We start from the raw sequence: 22402 nt of genomic DNA on the forward strand, positions 1-22402 counted from the left end.
TCAGCCCACAAGGAGGCCACCCGCAAGCACCACCAGCTAATCAGACTCGCCAAACGATCCCACTTCACAGAACGCCTGAACAACAACGCACACAACAGCAAAGAACTCTTCTGCATCGTGAAAGAGCTCTCCGACCCTAGCGCCAATGTCAACGACATCCCACCATCCCAAGAACTCTGCAACGCCCTGTCCACCTTCTTCTATCAAAAGATCACCGACATCCACGACAGCCTGAACACCACGCCTCCATCAGACCCCACCCCCGGAAACCCCACCTGCACCAACCGCCTGACCGCCTGGACCTACGTAGACGACACTGAAACACGCAAGATCATGAACTCCATCCACTCTGGATCCCCTTCTGACCCTTGCCCCCACCACATCTACAACAAATCCGACTCTACCATCGCCCCCTAACTTCGAAAGGTCATCAACCTATCCTTCGTAACCACCACTTTCCCGGAAAGCTGGAAGCACGCTGAAATCCACGCCCTCCTTAAGAAGCTCAAGGCAGACCCCAACGACCTCAAAAACTTCAGACCGATCTCCCTGCTCCCTTTCCCGGCAAAGGTCACTGAGAAGATCGTCAACGCTCAGCTTACCCACCACCTAGAGGACAACTCCATCCTGGACCCCTCCCAGTCCGGTTTCAGACGCAACCACAGCACCGAGACAGCTCTCATCGCCGCTACAGATGACATCAGACAGCAAATGGACAACGGCGAAACATCAGCCCTCATCCTCCTGGACCTTTCCGCAGCCTTCGACACGGTCTGCCATCGCACCCTGTTAACACGCCTCCACGAAGCCGGAATACAAGAAAAAGCCCTCGACTGGATATCCTCATTCCTCTCCGGCAGAACCCAGAGAGTCCGCCTCCCACCCTTCTGCTCCGAAGCCACCAACATCATCTGCGGCGTACCCAAAGGCTCCTCACTGAGCCCGACGCTGTTCAACATCTACATGGCCCCCCTCGCACAACTGGCCCGTCAGCACAACCTCAACATTCTCTCTTACGCCGACGACACCCAGCTCATCCTCTCCCTCACCAAAGACCCACACACCGCCAAAGCCAACCTCCGCGAGGGATTGAAGGCCATCACCGAGTGGATGAGATACAGCCGCCTGAAGTTGAACTCCGACAAGACGGAGGTCCTCATCCTCGGACGCACCCCCTCCGCCTGGGACGACTCCTGGTGGCCCACCACGCTGGGAGCCCCGCCAACGCCAGCCAACCACGCACGCAACCTGGGTTTTGCCCTCGACCCCGCCCTCACCATGTCAAAGCAGGTCAATGCAGTTTCCTCCTCCTGCTACAACACCCTCCGCGTGCTCCGTAGAATCTACAAATGGATCCCGACGGAAACCAGAAGAACGGTAACCCAGGCCCTCGTCAGCAGCAGACTAGACTAGGGCAACGCACTCTACACAGGCATCCCAGCAAAAGACATCCAACGCCTCCAACGCATCCAAAACGCCTCCGCCCGACTGGTCCTCAACGTGACCCACCGCTGCCACATCTCCCACCACCTGAGAGACCTCCACTGGCTCCCCGTGGACAAGAGGATCACCTTCAAACTCCTCACCCACAATGCACTCCACAACAACGGACCAGCCTACCTGAACAACAGACTCAACTTCTACACCCCCACCCGCCAACTCCGCTCTACCAACCTCGCCCTCGCCGTCGTTCCCCGCATCCAGCGCAAGACCTCCGGTGGCAGATCCTTCTCCTACCTCGCCGCCAAGACCTGGAACACCCTCCCGGCCTCCCTACGACAGACCCAGGACCTTCTCACCTTCAGGAGACTTCTTAAGACCTGGCTCTTCGACCGGTAGCAGCCCCCCCCCTCCCCTGCCCCCTCAGCGTCTTGAAACCCTAACGGGTACTTAGTGCGCTCTACAAATGTTGTGATTGATTGATTGATTGATTGATTTTGATAAACACTGGGCAGGGGTGCACACTCTAGAGCCACATTGAGAACTCTTCCTGCAACAGGGAGGGTTAAGGGGTTATTACCAAATGCTTGCAGATGCTGCTGGCTTTGTTGAAACTTGCTGTGAGGGAATCCAAAGATCTTCGGGGGGGGAGATACTTATGGCTTTGAGGGACAACATTGGTGTGGTGTGGGCTGGATGGGGATCATGGTCCTCAGCTGCTCGTGCTCTGGGAGTGGGATTTTGGGAATTATTGACATTGCCTAGCCCTGGCATTACATCTCCTCGTTGTGGTATGTTTTGCAGGGGTCTGACTGCACGTGACGGCGCCGGCCTTGGCATTGATCGTCCAGCAGAGCTGTCCAAGCACGATGATGAATACGATGCATTCCGTAAAAGAATGATGCTGGCTTACAGGTTCCGACCAAACCCTTTGGTGAGTGGTTCTTTAATTTGGACATTTTTTTATCCTACCCTGTTGGCACTGCAGCACCCTTACTGGTTCCAGCTGAACACCTTGTTCATGTAACTTCAATCTGTAATTTTTGTACCACTGGTGCATTTAACAATACAGCATCCTTGTTTCTAGCTACTCCTGCACTGGGGTGGGGTGTAGACATTTACAGACAAATAGCAATGGGTTTCAGGGCCTTCCAGTCACGTACATCGCTCTGATATCTCGTCCTCTGCACAACTTTAGTTCACCATTTGTTGGGGTCTTCACCTACACATGCACCCTGTGTTCCTGTTATGTGGTCAGGCACACCTGCCTAGGTATGCTACACATGCCTCTATGGGGGTCAGCATCCACCCAGGCACACTACAGCAGCCTCCAACCTGATTTTGAAGGGATTCCAAAATGTACCTTTTCATGACCCATTAAACTGGTCACGTAAGGGAATTTTATAATAAGATGGCTTTTGACATACCATTGGTATTACCGTATGTGTTTGGCACTAGATTATTAGACTGTGTATTGAGTAGCTTCTGGTGAAGAAAGTCAGGAAACAAGGGCAGTAAAGATACAGAACGGGATTAGGAGGCGAGGTTCCAGAAAGGCAAAAGACAAATGAAAGACTTGATGTTTTCATTAGCACTCTAGAAGCTCTCCTTATGGTGGCTATCTTCAGTGTTTTGAGGGTTTTTGGAGCAACCCTCTGTCCTTGAGTATTAATTGGATACTGGCAGGATTTTTGAACCTTTGAGGGGAAGCGTGGGCAGTGTATCGTTCAAGTGAAGTGGATATTAAATAGATTTCAGTTTGAGGCTCCTACGGATTCAAGGAAGTGTTGAGGTCAGCAGAGTAGACCCTTGGCTTCACAGTTCCATAATCCCTTTGAAGTTCTCAGATCTACCCTTTGTTCTGTTTGCTTCTTTCTTGTCTCAAAGTTCTGCCGTTTATCTCTTTTAATATTTTGATGTACTTGGTTCCTTTTTAATATAGAGAAACTTGTTAATTAGTTTGCTGTTGGATGTTAAGTACCCCTTATCTATGTGGGCTTTGCAGAATTTGAATATCAGCCGTGTTTTGTTTCATATGTGTTGATTTTCACAGAAAGGGAGTAAACGGCAGTAGTGGCCCAAGCCTCCTATTGTCAGCCCATGAGCCTTAAGTCCTAGATCTGGAGCAGTGCCAGGTGAGAGTAGTTCGCCTTTCTACTGTGGTGACAACTGGGAAGAGTCAATGAGAGCAGAGGACTTTGTCATTAGGTCGGCACTTGTGTAGAGCAAGCTGGGCAGTGTTTACCCACCTAGTTGCGTAGGTCACAGACTAATGTCAGTGTTCAGTCTACACTGGTCTCTGCTGTTGTCAAACTTGGGACCCAAATGCTCCTTGATCCTGTTACATCTGTTGGTGGATCCAGGTCTTCAGGGAGCACGCTTCCATGTATTTCTGATGGATCATTATTCCTTCAGATTCCTCACATATTGTATCTAGTCTGTGCACCAGAATGGTTCTGGAAAATTTGAAATGGCTCTCTCATGCTGGTAGGTGGCGCTCAGCTCCAGCTTGATACCAGGAGTAAAACCAGACACAAACACAGCAGACCATAAAAACACTGTCCTCACGCCAGTTCCTTTTTTCTGCACCCTTTGACATAGATCCGGAGTGCTCTCCTTGACAAATTTTCGTTTCTAAACTTATTGCTGCAGTACTTAAAAAAATCTCAATGTGCTAAAAATCACAGTTCAAGCATTTGCTTGTCCTGCTGTAACAGATGCCTGTTTCTGACCCTAAAGAGTTAGGCCTGAGGCCAAGACATGATGTAGGAAGTTGGCTCTGTATGTGCTATTTCAAAGTAAGGAATAGCATGCACAGAGTCCAAGGGTTCCCCTTAGAGGTAAAATAGTGGTAAAAATAGATAATACTAATGCTCTATTTTGTGGTAGTGTGGTCGAGCAATAGGCTTATCCAAGGAGTAGTGTTAAGCATTTGTTGTACATACACATAGACAATAAATGAGGTACACACACTCAGAGACAAATCCAGCCAATAGGTTTTTATATAGAAAAATATCTTTTCTTAGTTTATTTTAAGAACCACAGGTTCAAATTCTACATGTAATATCTCATTAGAAAGGTATTGCAGGTAAGTACTTTAGGAACTTCAAATCATCAAAATTGCATGTATACTTTTCAAGTTATTCACAAATAGCTGTTTTAAAAGTGGACACTTAGTGCAATTTTCACAGTTCCTAGGGGAGGTAAGTATTTGTTAGGTTAACCAGGTAAGTAAGACACTTACAGGGCTTAGTTCTTGGTCCAAGGTAGCCCACCGTTGGGGGTTCAGAGCAACCCCAAAGTCACCACACCAGCAGCTCAGGGCCGGTCAGGTGCAGAGTTCAAAGTGGTGCCCAAAACACATAGGCTAGAATGGAGAGAAGGGGGTGCCCCGGTTCCGGTCTGCTTGCAGGTAAGTACCCGCGTCTTCGGAGGGCAGACCAGGGGGGTTTTGTAGGGCACCGGGGGGGACACAAGTCCACACAGAAATTTCACCCTCAGCAGCGCGGGGGCGGCCGGGTGCAGTGTAGAAACAAGCGTCGGGTTTTCAGTGTTAGTCTATGAGAGATCTCGGGATCTCTTCAGCGCTGCAGGCAGGCAAGGGGGGGATTCCTCGGGGAAACCTCCACTTGGGCAAGGGAGAGGGACTCCTGGGGGTCACTTCTCCAGTGAAAGTCCGGTCCTTCAGGTCCTGGGGGCTGCGGGTGCAGGGTCTCTCCCAGGCGTCGGGACTTTAGGTTCAAAGAGTCGCGGTCAGGGGAAGCCTCGGGATTCCCTCTGCAGGCGGCGCTGTGGGGGCTCAGGGGGGACAGGTTTTGGTACTCACAGTATCAGAGTAGTCCTGGGGTCCCTCCTGAGGTGTTGGATCGCCACCAGCCGAGTCGGGGTCGCCGGGTGCAGTGTTGCAAGTCTCACGCTTCTTGCGGGGAGCTTGCAGGGTTCTTTAAAGTTGCTGGAAACAAAGTTGCAGCTTTTCTTGGAGCAGGTCCGCTGTCCTCGGGAGTTTCTTGTCTTTTCGAAGCAGGGGCAGTCCTCAGAGGATGTCGAGGTCGCTGGTCCCTTTGGAAGGCGTCGCCGGAGCAGGATCTTTGGAAGGCAGGAGACAGGCCGGTGAGTTTCTGGAGCCAAGGCAGTTGTCGTCTTCTGGTCTTCCGCTGCAGGGGTTTTCAGCTGGGCAGTCCTTCTTCTTGTAGTTGCAGGAATCTAATTTTCTAGGGTTCAGGGTAGCCCTTAAATACTAAATTTAAGGGCGTGTTTTAGGTCTGGGGGGTTAGTAGCCAATGGCTACTAGCCCTGAGGGTGGGTACACCCTCTTTGTGCCTCCTCCCAAGGGGAGGGGGTCACAATCCTAACCCTATTGGGGGAATCCTCCATCTGCAAGATGGAGGATTTCTAAAAGTCAGAGTCACCTCAGCTCAGGACACCTTAGGGGCTGTCCTGACTGGCCAGTGACTCCTCCTTGTTGCTTGCTTTGTTCCCTCCAGCCTTGCCGCCAAAAGTGGGGGCCGTGGCCGGAGGGGGCGGGCAACTCCACTAAGCTGGAGTGCCCTGCTGGGCTGTGACAAAGGGGTGAGCCTTTGAGGCTCACCGCCAGGTGTCACAGCTCCTGCCTGGGGGAGGTGTTAGCATCTCCACCCAGTGCAGGCTTTGTTACTGGCCTCAGAGTGACAAAGGCACTCTCCCCATGGGGCCAGCAACATGTCTCTGGTGTGGCAGGCTGCTGGAACTAGTCAGCCTACACAGACAGTCGGTTAAGTTTCAGGGGGCACCTCTAAGGTGCCCTCTGTGGTGTATTTTACAATAAAATGTACACTGGCATCAGTGTGCATTTATTGTGCTGAGAAGTTTGATACCAAACTTCCCAGTTTTCAGTGTAGCCATTATGGTGCTGTGGAGTTCGTGTAAAACAGACTCCCAGACCATATACTCTTATGGCTACCCTGCACTTACAATGTCTAAGGTTTTGCTTAGACACTGTAGGGGCATAGTGCTCATGCACTGGTACCCTCACCTATGGTATAGTGCACCCTGCCTTAGGGCTGTAAGGCCTGCTAGAGGGGTGTCTTACCTATACTGCATAGGCAGTGAGAGGCTGGCATGGCACCCTGAGGGGAGTGCCATGTCGACTTACTCATTTTGTTCTCACCAGCACACACAGGCTTGTAAGCAGTGTGCCTGTGCTGAGTGAGGGGTCTCTAGGGTGGCATAATACATGCTACAGCCCTTAGAGACCTTCCCTGGCATCAGGGCCCTTGGTACCAGAGGTACCAGTTACAAGGGACTTATCTGGATGCCAGGGTGTGCCAATTGTGGAAACAATGGTACATTTTAGGTGAAAGAACACTGGTGCTGGGGCCTGGTTAGCAGGGTCCCAGCACACTTCTCTGTCAAGTCAGCATCAGTATCAGGCAAAAAGTGGGGGGTAACTGCAACAGGGAGCCATTTCTTTACACATGATTATAGGGATTGCAATAAAGGCAGTTCTCATGCATCCTAAAGGAGTTAAAATCAGGCATTCAGGCTGTTTAAGCCATGGGCCGGTGATGTTCACTGATGATGGAAGTGATCTAGGTCTTGGTCCTGGTCTAGTACTTCTTACTTGCCATTGACTAGCCAGTCTTCCAGGATATCTAGAGGTTGTCAAATAAACATAAGAAGCACCAGAGGAGGGACTCTCGGACACTGAGGCGATATTCATGCTGAGCAGCAAGCATTGGAGCCCCACTGAGACCTTGCTTAGTTCTCAGATCCAAAGCTGGTTGCTGTTACCCCAACACTACCTTTTCACCATGCCCTGGTCTGATACCTGCTCTGAAATTTCTTGAGTTTCCAGGTCCTGCGGTTGACTTCAAGTGGATCACGGACTTTACACAGGCAATGATGGTTTCTGGTCTGTCAGGCTCCCTGGAAAGCCATTGAGCTATCAGGACTTAAGACTGGGATTTTGCTGGCAGCTACTCTGGCCAGTCGACCCAACTCAACCTTCTCCTGATCCTGTTACGGCACCATAGGTAGTCATCCCTCTGCTAAAGTCCATGCCAGTGGCACCACCCACTGCATTGTCCTTGGAGCTCCCAGCACCACCCTTCAAGCCGAAACACCCAGTGAATTTTCCCATGGCAAAGGTCCTACAAATTCACTCACCCCATCAGAACAGGCTCCTGCCAAGAAGCGACTCAGATCAGACTAAACATAGCATCATGACATAGTACAACAGGACGATGAATACAACAGCAGTGATGCGGGTAATCTACCTCCTTGAAAAATACACACAACTGGTTATCTGCTGCTGCCAAATGCGAGTGTCCTGGATACCCAGTAGTGGACATAAATACCCTGCAAAGCTCCCCTCTAAGGTAGTGTTGTTGTTTATGGCTGTCCAACCAAAGCCTGCCGGGTGCTGGAACTGTCCTACCTACAGGCGAAAAACCACCAAGTGTTCCGATTTAAATTTTGCAGCAGGTTTCTACTGCCTTTGAGACTCGCCTGCTGTTACGTGAAGTATTAATGGAGCCCATTGTAGCTGCATTTGACACGCCTAGTACAGCTCCAGCAGTGAGCCGTCAGGCCTGGTGCCCCAAAATATTTCACTGCCAATGACTGTAGTCCTGCTCTAAGTAGAACCATGGCTCATTCCTTACATCTTCTCCAGTCTGTGAGTGTAAGGGGATCAAGCCATGGGTAAAAAAGTTTCTCCTCTAGGAGCTTCTCTGTCCAGTCGTCCATTGTGACTTTTGTCCTGGCCTGATATTACCAGGTTTTATGAGAAGTGGCACAGCTCATTGTCTGGCTTCAGTTTGCTGAGCTTGTAGGAGACTTGACAAGATGCAGGTAAATATTCAGGTCAGGTTAGGACACAGTTAACTTGGTGGCACAATCAGTTGGCTCACGTGTTGCCACTCACCATCACACCTGGGTGTGGTCCACTGTTTATTTTTTGCATTTTTTTTTTATTTCAGGGAATGTCCAGGTCAGCCTAATGGTTTCCTACTTTATAGCACTTGCTTGTTTGGTGAAAAGGTTGATTACGCCCTGGAAAGGTTCAAGCACTGGGTGGGCTGTGGCTTGTACCATGGGTCTGGCATCTATCAACCATCTATTCTACATTGAATGCCATACGCTTTATGGGCTCTCCTGCCGAATGCCATTAAAGCAATGCCAGCCTTTCTAATCTATCCAACCACCAAGCCAATTTGTGGCTTCTGTTGCCACCACAAGCAGCAGTAGCATTATTCTTTGTCTGCTACCCACCCGCAGAGCTGCTTTAACTCGCTGCTGATAGAGCACTTGCAACCTGGGTGCTCTGGAGGGACAGGTGCCTTTCCCTCTTGGCACATTTGAGGGCAACAGGTTGGGATGCAGGGTCCTGCAGGTAGTCCAAGATGGCTACACCTCATCTTTTCAGGAGCATCCCTTTCCTATAACCCCCTCCTCCCCCCAACACACACACCTCCTACATCTACAGGTTGTGTCCTTTTTCTGCAGCAAGTGGTCTTTGCAGTGCTGGCAAAGAAAGCAGAGAAATTCTTCTTGGAGCATGGGATCAGGCAGAGATTTTACTTCTACCACTTTCTTGTCCTAAAGGAGAACAGTGAACTTTGTCCCATTCTTGACCTTAAGATAATGAACACCTTCCTCCACAAGATCCTGTCCCTCGCACAAGTTCTCCTGGCTCCAAGGGCAAGGAGACTGGATGCTATCCTTTGACTTGCAGGACTCCGGTTAGCTGACCATCTGGATTCTTGCAGGGCTTTTAGCTGCTACGTAGTAAGGACCTGGGAAAACCAGAATTATGTCAATTTTCCACTGGCTATGTGAGTACCAGAATGAGAGGGCGATTCAGAAAAGGACACTTTCTGATGGATATTTCAAGAGCAGATTCCTCACCTTTAGACTATCCCCAGGTGCCAGACTGGATCTAGAAGATTTTTCAGCATAGCACCTGACTGCCAGTAGGTGTCATTGAGCGCCACCATGTGGGCTGTGCTCCATGCTGCAAGTGATGACTGGAGCTGTATGTAAGTGCCACTCAAGTTCTGCGACAGGTCTTTGTTGTGGTCTAGTCTTCGGTTAAGTCAGAGTCAAAGAAAAAACACAAGAATTCCAATTAGGCCTCATTTCAGCCTTTCCTGTATACTGGTTGTAGGAAGTTGGCTCTGTATGTGCTATTTCAAAGTAAGGAATAGCATGCACAGAGTCCAAGGGTTCCCCTTAGAGGTAAAATAGTGGTAAAAATAGATAATACTAATGCTCTATTTTGTGGTAGTGTGGTCGAGCAGTAGGCTTATCCAAGGAGTAGTGTTAAGCATTTGTTGTACATACACAAGACAATAAATGAGGTACACACACTCAGAGACAAATCCAGCCAATAGGTTTTTATATAGAAAAATATCTTTTCTTAGTTTATTTTAAGAACCACAGGTTCAAATTCTACATGGAATATCTCATTCGAAAGGTATTGCAGGTAAGTACTTTAGGAACTTCAAATCATCAAAATTGCATGTATACTTTTCAAGTTATTGACAAATAGCTGTTTTAAAAGTGGACACAGTGCAATTTTCACAGTTCCTGGGGGAGGTAAGTTTTTGTTAGTTTTACCAGGTAAGTAGGACACTTACAGGGTTCAGTTCTTGGTCCAAGGTAGCCCACCGTTGGGGGTTCAGAGCAACCCCAAAGTCACCACACCAGCAGCTCAGGGCCGGTCAGGTGCAGAGTTCAAAGTGGTGCCCAAAACACATAGGCTAGAATGGAGAGAAGGGGGTGCCCCGGTTCCGGTCTGCTTGCAGGTAAGTACCCGCGTCTTCGGAGGGCAGACCAGGGGGGTTTTGTAGGGCACCGGGGGGGACACAAGTCCACACAGAAATTTCACCCTCAGCAGCGCGGGGGCGGCCGGGTGCAGTGTAGAAACAGGCGTCGGGTTCGCAATGTTAGTCTATGAGAGATCTCGGGATCTCTTCAGCGCTGCAGGCAGGCAAGGGGGGGGTTCCTCGGGGAAACCTCCACTTGGGCAAGGGAGAGGGACTCCTGGGGGTCACTTCTCCAGTGAAAGTCCGGTCCTTCAGGTCCTGGGGGCTGCGGGTGCAGGGTCTCTCCCAGGCGTCGGGACTTTGGATTCAAAGAGTCGCGGTCAGGGGAAACCTCGGGATTCCCTCTGCAGGCGGCGCTGTGGGGGCTCAGGGGGGACAGGTTTTGGTACTCACAGTATCAGAGTAGTCCTGGGGTCCCTCCTGAGGTGTTGGATCTCCACCAGCCGAGTCGGGGTCGCCGGGTGCAGTGTTGCAAGTCTCACGCTTCTTGCGGGGAGCTTGCAGGGTTCTTTCAAGGCTGCTGGAAACCAAGTTGCAGCCTTTCTTGGAGCAGGTCCGCTGTCCTCGGGAGTTTCTTGTCTTTTCGAAGCAGGGGCAGTCCTCAGAGGATGTCGAGGTCGCTGGTCCCTTTGGAAGGCGTCGCTGGAGCAGGATCTTTGGAAGGCAGGAGACAGGCCGGTGAGTTTCTGGAGCCAAGGCAGTTGTCGTCTTCTGGTCTTCCTCTGCAGGGGTTTTCAGCTAGGCAGTCCTTCTTCTTGTAGTTACAGGAATCTAATTTTCTAGGGTTCAGGGTAGCCCTTAAATACTAAATTTAAGGGCGTGTTTAGGTCTGGGGGGTTAGTAGCCAATGGCTACTAGCCCTGAGGGTGGGTACACCCTCTTTGTGCCTCCTCCCAAGGGGAGGGGGTCACAATCCTAACCCTATTGGGGGAATCCTCCATCTGCAAGATGGAGGATTTCTAAAAGTTAGAGTCACTTCAGCTCAGGACACCTTAGGGGCTGTCCTGACTGGCCAGTGACTCCTCCTTGTTGCTTTCTTTGTTCCCTCCAGCCTTGCCGCCAAAAGTGGGGGCCGTGGCCGGAGGGGGCGGGCAACTCCACTAAGCTGGAGTGCCCTGCTGGGCTGTGACAAAGGGGTGAGCCTTTGAGGCTCACCGCCAGGTGTCACAGCTCCTGCCTGGGGGAGGTGTTAGCATCTCCACCCAGTGCAGGCTTTGTTACTGGCCTCAGAGTGACAAAGGCACTCTCCCCATGGGGCCAGCAACATGTCTCTGGTGTGGCAGGCTGCTGGAACTAGTCAGCCTACACAGACAGTCGGTTAAGTTTCAGGGGGCACCTCTAAGGTGCCCTCTGTGGTGTATTTTACAATAGAATGTACACTGGCATCAGTGTGCATTTATTGTGCTGAGAAGTTTGATACCAAACTTCCCAGTTTTCAGTGTAGCCATTATGGTGCTGTGGAGTTCGTGTAAAACAGACTCCCAGACCATATACTCTTATGGCTACCCTGCACTTACAATGTCTAAGGTTTTGCTTAGACACTGTAGGGGCACAGTGCTCATGCACTGGTACCCTCACCTATGGTATAGTGCACCCTGCCTTAGGGCTGTAAGGCCTGCTAGAGGGGTGTCTTATCTATACTGCATAGGCAGTGAGAGGCTGGCATGGCACCCTGAGGGGAGTGCCATGTCGACTTACTCATTTTGTTCTCACTAGCACACACAGGCTTGTAAGCAGTGTGGCTGTGCTGAGTGAGGGGTCTCTAGGGTGGCATAATGCATGCTGCAGCCCTTAGAGACCTTCCCTGGCATCAGGGCCCTTGGTACCAGAGGTACCAGTTACAAGGGACTTATCTGGATGCCAGGGTGTGCCAATTGTGGGATCAATGGTACATTTTAGGTGAAAGAACACTGGTGCTGGGGCCTGGTTAGCAGGGTCCCAGCACACTTCTCAGTCAAGTCAGCATCAGTATCAGGCAAAAAGTGGGGGGTAACTGCAACAGGGAGCCATTTCTTTACACAAGCCCCCCCCAGCCCACAGGCCAGGAGACTCAGCCCAAGCTGGGAGAGTCTTCCTAGTCTGTCAGGCGAGGAAGAGTAGGAGAAATAGGCTGGTTAGTTGCAGGGCCTACTCTGCCTTACATCCTTCTGTTCAGGTCATTCCCTTTGGGGAACTGACCCACTTCCACAGTGATAGGACCTAGTCTGAATTGCCTCTTGTCTGCCTCTTCAATGTCTCCACCCATTCTTTCTATTTTGGTCTTAGAGGTATCCACCTCTGCTAACCTTATCTTGGCCAGGGTTACCCCTAGCTTACCCAAAGAGGTTACCCAGAGCTGGAGTAACCCCACCATGACCAATAGGGTCAGGGGGCCTAACTTGCTATTTGGCATGGGGTCAGACCACCATGCTAAGGATAGTGCAGCCATAAAGGCTAACACCCAGCAGAGGCCACTGACAGCTGTCAGTGCCCAGAACCACACCTTTAGCTCTTCACCTAAAAGGGAAGGGGCTAAGTTACAGGCTTCTTTGGGTTCAGGTTGCCTGTCTGCTGTATTAGAGTGGGGGGTTACCACATCTTGTAGTAAACACCCTTCTTCCACTCTTTCTTCTGTTAGCTGAGGAGCCACCCACTCAGGTTTAACAGTTGCCTGACTAGCCAGGACTTCTTGTGGGTCAGGTTGGACTTTATCAGGGCCATTTTTGGAGTTCTCCCCTACTGGAGCAGAATCTCCTTGGCTTGCTGTAACCTTGGCTAAAGGTTGTCCACCCTTCCTACTCTGTTTTCTTTTCTTCTTCTTCTGGGGCCTGCTTGCATTTACTGCAGAGGCAGGACTTCCAGAATCCTTGGGAGAGGACTGGCACTGGACCAGTTCCTCTCTTGGGCTCTGACTAACCTCTGGGTAGTCATTTCCAAGGAGACAATCAAGGGGGAGGTCTGTACTGACTACTACCCTTCTCCAGCTAAGAGTGCCACCCACTTCTATGGGCACTAAAGCCACAGGCCTCTTAGTGACCCTGTCTAGGCTAACTCTTACCCTGGCAGTCTCACCTGGGATGTACTGGTTTGAGAGCACCAGCCTGTCATGCACAATAGTGTGGCTGGCACAAGTGTCTCTCAGGGCAGTGGTTGGGATTCCATTCACCAGTAGGTGGTGGAAGTGTCTACTTCCCTCTGGAATCTCCAACTCACCTGTTGGGCCCTGTTTCCAGTTGAAGGCTATGAAGACCTCCTCATCTGAGGAGTCATCTCCCATGGCTACACTGGTTACCCCTGGAATTTTGTTCTGGGGTTTGTTTTTGGGACAAGAAGTGTCCTTGGTGTGGTGCCCAGACTGTTTACAGTTGTGGCACCATGCCTTAGTGGCATCCCAGTTCTTACCCTGGTACCCACCTTTGTTTTGGGTTGTGTCTTGGGGCCCACCCACCTGTTCTGGTTTTTGGGGGCCTACAGAGGACTCTCTTTCTTTGTTTCTAGTGTCACCCACTTTCTCCTGGGGAGTTTTTGTAACCCCTTTCTTTTGGTCACCCCCAGTGGAAGTTTTGGTTACCCTAGTCTTGACCCAGTGGTCTGCCTTCTTTCCCAATTCTTGGGGAGAAATTGGACCTAGGTCTACCAGATACTGATGCAACTTTTCATTGAAGCAGTTACTTAAAATGTGTTCTTTCATAAACAAATTATAAAGCCCAACATAGTCACACACTTCATTTCCAGTTAACCAACCATCTAGTGTTTTTACTGAGTAGTCTACAAAATCAACCCAGGTCTGGCTCGAGGATTTTTGAGCCCCCCTGAATCTAATTCTATACTCCTCAGTGGAGAATCCAAAGCCCTCAATCAGGGTACCCTTCATGAGGTCATAAGATTCTGCATCTTTTCCAGAGAGTGTGAGGAGTCTATCCCTACACTTTCCAGTGAACATTTCCCAAAGGAGAGCACCCCAGTGAGATCTGTTTACTTTTCTGGTTACACAAGCCCTCTCAAAAGCTGTGAACCATTTGGTGATGTCATCACCATCTTCATATTTTGTTACAATCCCTTTGGGGATTTTTAGGATGTCAGGAGAATCTCTGACCCTATTTAAGTTGCTGCCACCATCGATGGGACCTAGGCCCATCTCTTTTCTTTCCCTTTCTATGGCTAGGAGCTGCTTTTCCAAAGCCAATCTTTTGACCATCCTGGCTAACAGGGGGTCATCTTCACTGGAGTTATCCTCAGTGATTTCAGAGGTGTTGGTCTCTCCTGTGAGGGAACCAGCATCTCTGACTATTATTTTTGGAGTCAGGGTTTGAGGGACCCTGTTCTCCCTAGATAGGACTGGTAGGGGGGAATTTTCCTCCAAGTCACTATCCTCTTCCTCTGAGTTGCCACCCTCAGAGGGGTTGGCCTTTTCAAACTCTGCCAAAAGCTCCTGGAGCTGTATTTTGGTAGGTTTGGGGCCCATTGTTATTTTCTTTATTTTACAGAGTGACCTTAGCTCCCTCATCTTAAGATGGAGGTAAGGTGTGGTGTCGAGTTCCACCACAGTCACATCTGTGCTAGACATTTTGCTTCTAAAAGTTGGAATACTTTTTAAGAATCTACAACTGGTTCTAGAATCTAATTCAAACTTTTACAAACTTTTAAACTCTAAAAGAAATGCTAAACAGGATCTAACACAAGGCCCTAGCAGGTCTTTTAAGAATTTAGAAAACTTTTCAAATTGCAAAAAAATCAATTTCTAATGACAATTTTGGAATTTGTCGTGTGATCAGGTATTGGCTGAGTAGTCCAGCAAATGCAAAGTCTTGTACCCCACCGCTGATCCACCAATGTAGGAAGTTGGCTCTGTATGTGCTATTTCAAAGTAAGGAATAGCATGCACAGAGTCCAAGGGTTCCCCTTAGAGGTAAAATAGTGGTAAAAATAGATAATACTAATGCTCTATTTTGTGGTAGTGTGGTCGAGCAGTAGGCTTATCCAAGGAGTAGTGTTAAGCATTTGTTGTACATACACAAGACAATAAATGAGGTACACACACTCAGAGACAAATCCAGCCAATAGGTTTTTATATAGAAAAATATCTTTTCTTAGTTTATTTTAAGAACCACAGGTTCAAATTCTACATGGAATATCTCATTCGAAAGGTATTGCAGGTAAGTACTTTAGGAACTTCAAATCATCAAAATTGCATGTATACTTTTCAAGTTATTGACAAATAGCTGTTTTAAAAGTGGACACAGTGCAATTTTCACAGTTCCTGGGGGAGGTAAGTTTTTGTTAGTTTTACCAGGTAAGTAGGACACTTACAGGGTTCAGTTCTTGGTCCAAGGTAGCCCACCGTTGGGGGTTCAGAGCAACCCCAAAGTCACCACACCAGCAGCTCAGGGCCGGTCAGGTGCAGAGTTCAAAGTGGTGCCCAAAACACATAGGCTAGAATGGAGAGAAGGGGGTGCCCCGGTTCCGGTCTGCTTGCAGGTAAGTACCCGCGTCTTCGGAGGGCAGACCAGGGGGGTTTTGTAGGGCACCGGGGGGGACACAAGTCCACACAGAAATTTCACCCTCAGCAGCGCGGGGGCGGCCGGGTGCAGTGTAGAAACAGGCGTCGGGTTCGCAATGTTAGTCTATGAGAGATCTCGGGATCTCTTCAGCGCTGCAGGCAGGCAAGGGGGGGGTTCCTCGGGGAAACCTCCACTTGGGCAAGGGAGAGGGACTCCTGGGGGTCACTTCTCCAGTGAAAGTCCGGTCCTTCAGGTCCTGGGGGCTGCGGGTGCAGGGTCTCTCCCAGGCGTCGGGACTTTGGATTCAAAGAGTCGCGGTCAGGGGAAACCTCGGGATTCCCTCTGCAGGCGGCGCTGTGGGGGCTCAGGGGGGACAGGTTTTGGTACTCACAGTATCAGAGTAGTCCTGGGGTCCCTCCTGAGGTGTTGGATCTCCACCAGCCGAGTCGGGGTCGCCGGGTGCAGTGTTGCAAGTCTCACGCTTCTTGCGGGGAGCTTGCAGGGTTCTTTCAAGGCTGCTGGAAACCAAGTTGCAGCCTTTCTTGGAGCAGGTCCGCTGTCCTCGGGAGTTTCTTGTCTTTTCGAAGCAGGGGCAGTCCTCAGAGGATGTCGAGGTCGCTGGTCCCTTTGGAAGGCGTCGCTGGAGCAGGATCTTTGGAAGGCAGGAGACAGGCCGGTGAGTTTCTGGAGCCAAGGCAGTTGTCGTCTTCTGGTCTTCCTCTGCAGGGGTTTTCAGCTAGGCAGTCCTTCTTCTTGTAGTTACAGGAATCTAATTTTCTAGGGTTCAGGGTAGCCCTTAAATACTAAATTTAAGGGCGTGTTTAGGTCTGGGGGGTTAGTAGCCAATGGCTACTAGCCCTGAGGGTGGGTACACCCTCTTTGTGCCTCCTCCCAAGGGGAGGGGGTCACAATCCTAACCCTATTGGGGGAATCCTCCATCTGCAAGATGGAGGATTTCTAAAAGTTAGAGTCACTTCAGCTCAGGACACCTTAGGGGCTGTCCTGACTGGCCAGTGACTCCTCCTTGTTGCTTTCTTTGTTCCCTCCAGCCTTGCCGCCAAAAGTGGGGGCCGTGGCCGGAGGGGGCGGGCAACTCCACTAAGCTGGAGTGCCCTGCTGGGCTGTGACAAAGGGGTGAGCCTTTGAGGCTCACCGCCAGGTGTCACAGCTCCTGCCTGGGGGAGGTGTTAGCATCTCCACCCAGTGCAGGCTTTGTTACTGGCCTCAGAGTGACAAAGGCACTCTCCCCATGGGGCCAGCAACATGTCTCTGGTGTGGCAGGCTGCTGGAACTAGTCAGCCTACACAGACAGTCGGTTAAGTTTCAGGGGGCACCTCTAAGGTGCCCTCTGTGGTGTATTTTACAATAGAATGTACACTGGCATCAGTGTGCATTTATTGTGCTGAGAAGTTTGATACCAAACTTCCCAGTTTTCAGTGTAGCCATTATGGTGCTGTGGAGTTCGTGTAAAACAGACTCCCAGACCATATACTCTTATGGCTACCCTGCACTTACAATGTCTAAGGTTTTGCTTAGACACTGTAGGGGCACAGTGCTCATGCACTGGTACCCTCACCTATGGTATAGTGCACCCTGCCTTAGGGCTGTAAGGCCTGCTAGAGGGGTGTCTTATCTATACTGCATAGGCAGTGAGAGGCTGGCATGGCACCCTGAGGGGAGTGCCATGTCGACTTACTCATTTTGTTCTCACTAGCACACACAGGCTTGTAAGCAGTGTGGCTGTGCTGAGTGAGGGGTCTCTAGGGTGGCATAATGCATGCTGCAGCCCTTAGAGACCTTCCCTGGCATCAGGGCCCTTGGTACCAGAGGTACCAGTTACAAGGGACTTATCTGGATGCCAGGGTGTGCCAATTGTGGGATCAATGGTACATTTTAGGTGAAAGAACACTGGTGCTGGGGCCTGGTTAGCAGGGTCCCAGCACACTTCTCAGTCAAGTCAGCATCAGTATCAGGCAAAAAGTGGGGGGTAACTGCAACAGGGAGCCATTTCTTTACACTGGTGCCCTGTTCTTTTGCACCCCCCAACTGCTACTTAGGAGTCAATTCCACAGCTGATTTCAAAGCACTCCAAATTCCTGGGTCCGTCATCGACTTCACAACAGATTGAGATACTTAGGGATGCAAGGCTCTGCTATTTCGACACCCTACCAACTCACTCTGGTGTGCCTTTGGGCTCCATGGATGCATGGGGACCTTTAGTCAGCCCTCTGCGCTGTGTGTCTCTTGAACACACTTTAGGTTTATCTACAAATCCGGAGCACAGTCCACACCCAACACCACGATCCATGCCAGTTCCTGCTTTGTGGAACCCAGCTCTGATGCTGGAGGAGGACATATGTCACATAGTTCTGTCTGACTTGAACAGAATCTGTCCTGACTTTTTCCAAAGCCATGCTCAAGCTCATTGCTTGTGAGCTCGACCACCATACACTCTAGGAGCCGCCCCACCTCTCCCAGTGTTCCAGCCAATTTTCGCATCTGACTGACCACATCCAACTAGCTTTTGGTGATGACCATGATGGTGGAGCCGAATTCTCTCCACATTACTACGACAATGTTCATTTGGACCTACAAGAGCCCAGTAAGTTGAACAGTTCCCCTGCCATGGGGCTGGTCTCTCCCCGTGCCCTTTGAACTCCTACTGCCATTTGCTGAGGCCCTGACCACCTCCCTCGTGGGTATTTGGCCCTAAATCCTGCTTGTGCCAAACTTTAAACAGACAGGTGAAATTTCACCACAGACCCCCTGTGTGTGACTCAGCCTTCCTAACGCAGCACCCGACTCCTGTGATCTCGATAGTACAGGCCTCCACTAGCAGGTTTAACCTTCCCCCCCCCCCCCCCCCCCCCCACTACTACTGCCCTGGATCGAGAGTTGAAAAATATGGAGGATTTTTTGCATGAGAGAGCTGGAAGCCCTCAGTCAGCTGTTCTACATCACCTTCTTTCAAGAAAAAATAGTGTTGAGCAGAAGAGTGGCCTTTCACCTGGGTGTTGAGCCTTCCTTTCATGTTGGGCAATTAATTTCTCTTCCAGTGTTCTTCGCCCCTCCCCAGTCCTTCAATGAGTAGAGACTCCATTGTTTCTACCCCCAAAAGAGCACTGAACTTTTAAATTGATTGTACTAAAGATCATTGGGTGGGCGATCAGCCATCTGTAGGGTTCTTGGAGAAAGGAAAGGCAAAGCTGTGCAAAAGCTGATATTTTCCAGTTGGATAGTCATTTGCGTTAAAATCTGATATGTGATTGAAAAAAATCAGTCTCCAGAAAGATTGAGGGCCAATTCCACCAGGGCCAAGGCTGCAACTGCTGCATTAGCATGCAGGGTGCCTGCCCCAGATATTTGTAAGACTGCAATGTCAACAGCAGTGCACACACTCGCAAAGCACTACTACCTTGAGAGCCTCGTCTGATGGGAAGGTCATTTTGGATGTTGGGTCCTTTAGGACTTTGTTATGAACCATTCTACAGGCCCACTATCTTTCGGAGGTACTGCTTTGGTATCTGTTCTAGATCTGGAGTTTGAGATATCCATCAGAAGACGTTATGCACCTTCAGTAATGGTCTTTCTCGTGGATAATCTAACCGTACGTTCCTCCACAACCTCCCTGTTCTGTGGACTGGACTGACTCTTTTCCATCTAAAAAGTCACAAATTAGAGATGGACACACTGGCACAAACAATTTGTTTTTTAAGGTGTGGCCACTGTCCTGAAAGAAACCATTGCCTCACTGATTACCACGGCAGTACTGTTCTGAGATTAATTCAAGCAGTGAGGACTATGCTAGTAGAAATAACTATCAGGAGAACAAGTTACTGACCTTTTGGTAACAACCTTTCTGGTGGATACTCTGTCCACTTGTCAGTTCCTCACCAATCCCTCCCATCTGCCCCTCATCTAAGGGATGGATTTGCTTCCACTTGAGGTTTAATGCACTGCACAAATGTTCAATATGATTTACCTCGTCTCTGCTTCTCGTGTGTGGGGATAAAAATGGACGAAGAACTGCCTCGGTGCACTCAGTGTCATGGTAAAGTTGCATGCCACCTGCCAAAGTAGGAAACATATTTCACCTTTCAGGGTCCAGTCTAGCATCTGGGGACTATTCAGGTGGAGATGATTCTTCAGGTAGATGGAGTATTCACCAGAAGGATTGGTACCAAAGGTAAGTAACCAGTTCTTCTCTGGCTTTGACTCATTGTGACACTTTTTTCTAGTTGTCTTAGCTGGATGGGCATTGTTATAATTGTTTGACAATTCAAGGATATAAAATGGTAGCTTTTCTGTTGGGTGAATGGACAGCTTGTTCATGGGGTGTTCAGATGAATGCCCATTTGAACTGTGTGCCTGCCTGTGTTCAGATATCTCCCTTGTCTCTCCTTCCTTCACCTACTGGCTTGAACCAATTCATCCCTCAATATTGTAATGTTGATTGTTTTGCCACTTTAGCACAGCCTCCCTCTCTATTCCTTCCTTAAGCCTAATTAATGCCCATCTTCTCTTTCCACCTACAGAATAACCCAAGGCGGCCGTATTACTGAACCTGGTCCAGAAAGTTCCTGCATCCATTGTACATCTTACTGTGAAGTGTCTGTCCTTCCCTTATATTTAATTTTTTTACTTGATCGAAGGAACTTCACAATTTACGTGGAGGCATCCAACCCAAGACACTGTGACCCAAAATATGTATATTCATCCCACTGCAAACCCTTGTCAGATTAAGGTCACTAATTTAACAAAGTGAAAAAAATACAAAATTAAAGGCACAGATCTCATTGTTACCCTTGAAATGTCTGAAAATTAATTATTTGATTAGTCACACAGAGGTCACCAATTTTGTGTGGGAGTTGTTTTCTTTTCCACTTTTTACCTTTGTGCAAGCTGCCTCTGTGAATCTGGGGCCGCTTCTTGAACCTGCAACCCCAGGTCCCTCATACCGGATAGTGTTTTGGAAGTCAGCCCATTTTCCCAGTGAAAGAGCTGGCTAAGGACCCAGATGCTTGAACCATGTCCAGCGTCATGCACCCTGATAAAGTTGCTGTATAGCCTGCCTCCGGTGTGCTTCTGCCACCAGTCAGAAGCTGGTCCACTTCCATTGAAAGCCCTAGTTAGTAAAACACCCTTTTGTATCTGCAGAACATTTGTCGGTGAGGTCCGTAAGTTTATCCTTGCTGTGACCACTCATGATATAAATCCAGTTGGTTTGTGCTGATGTTTTTGTCTTAAGGGGAGTTGGCTTTCCCTGCTTTCAGTGAGATGTAATAGGGCTGCTCTTTGCCCGTTAGAAGCTGTCATTGGACATCAAGTGCTTCCCCACCCTAGGGGAGGCTGATAAGTGATGGGGCTACAGTAATTTTTGTTTTTAAACTCTATTACAAACTATGGCTTTCAATAAAACTTTAAAATGTCACATATTCAGCCTATTCATTTTTCTGTTTTTCCTTTTAAGCGCATTTACTCATTGATGGGACAGGATGCTGTTTCTTTAACAAGGGGAAGCACGGAGAACATGCAGAGCGTCGCATCGCTCACTGGAATCATTACCTGGGATCAGCAGCTGGCATTTGTAGGAAGCTGGCCTGGTGTGTGGTGAGCACCTGTGGTGTTATCACCTTATACCAGGTCCAGGTATTCTCTATTAGTGAGGTGAAGTCGGTTGCTAGAAGCCAGGCTGACTAGAGGTAGCTGTGGATGAGCAGCCAAGGCTATCTAGGAGACATTCAAAGCTTATGGAATACCACTGTAGTCATACAGCACTTACACACATGAAAGAAAACACTCAGTTGTACAAAAATAAAGGTACTTTATTATATTAACACACATTCTAAAATACTATATAGGCAATACTCTACTAGCAGGTGAGTAAACGCACTAGTTCGATGGCATATGTCGCTGCAGATACACATGTGTGGCACAGTCCGCTGCCTGGTGTTGGGCTCGGAGTATTACAAGTTGTTTTTCTTCGAAGAAGTCTTTTTGGTCACGGGACCGAAGGACTCCTCCCTCCTCGGCTCCATTGCGCATGGGCGTCGACTCCATCTTAGATTGTTTTTTTTCCGCTGTCGGGTTCGGACGTATTCCTTTTCGCTCCGTGTTTCGGTTCGGAAAGTTAGTCAGAATCTCGGAAGAAAGCGTCGGTATTGTTCCGTTCGGTATCGGAATAGTTAGGTACATCGACACCGATCATCGGAAGACTTTGGGGTAGTTTCGATCCCCCATCGGGGCCTGGTCGGCCCGACCGCGTGCGACATCGAAGCCGATGGAACGGACCCCGTTTCGTTTCTGCCCAAAATGTCACAGTAAGTATCCTTATACAGATCAGCACTTGGTCTGTAACTTGTGCTTGTCCCCCGAGCACAAGGAGGATACCTGTGAAGCCTGTCGAGCCTTCCGGTCCAGAAAAACACTCCGGGACCGAAGAGCCAGGCGTCAACAAATGGCGTCCACGTCGACAAAACAACATTTCGACGAGGAAGAGGAAACATTCTCGGTTCCGGAATCAGAATCCGGAGACTCCGACGTCGAACAACAGCAACAAACTGTGAGTAAGACGTCGAAAAGTAAATCCACCGACAAACCCAAAGCCCAGGGGACGCCACTGCCAACAGGCCATGGCTCGACCCATAAAACAGGCGACCCGTCGAAGGCGCCGAA

The 22402-nt window shown here is 49.5% G+C and overlaps 1 protein-coding gene across 1 annotated transcript in view; it reads left to right on the forward strand.

The window, feature by feature from the left end:
* The window catches only part of SUGP1 (SURP and G-patch domain containing 1), a 303889-nt gene extending 282727 nt beyond the window's left edge, over positions 1-21162 (forward strand). Inside the window, exons 13-14 of the mRNA XM_069216188.1 lie at positions 2245-2374; positions 20263-21162. Coding sequence (XP_069072289.1) covers positions 2245-2374; positions 20263-20289 — 157 coding nt within the window. The 3' untranslated portion in view covers positions 20290-21162. The remainder of the gene's footprint in view (positions 1-2244; positions 2375-20262) is intronic.
* Positions 21163-22402: the final 1240 nt, after the last annotated feature.

The sequence above is a fragment of the Pleurodeles waltl genome, chromosome 12 (genome assembly GCF_031143425.1).
Source record: "Pleurodeles waltl isolate 20211129_DDA chromosome 12, aPleWal1.hap1.20221129, whole genome shotgun sequence".
Taxonomy (NCBI): domain Eukaryota; kingdom Metazoa; phylum Chordata; class Amphibia; order Caudata; family Salamandridae; genus Pleurodeles; species Pleurodeles waltl.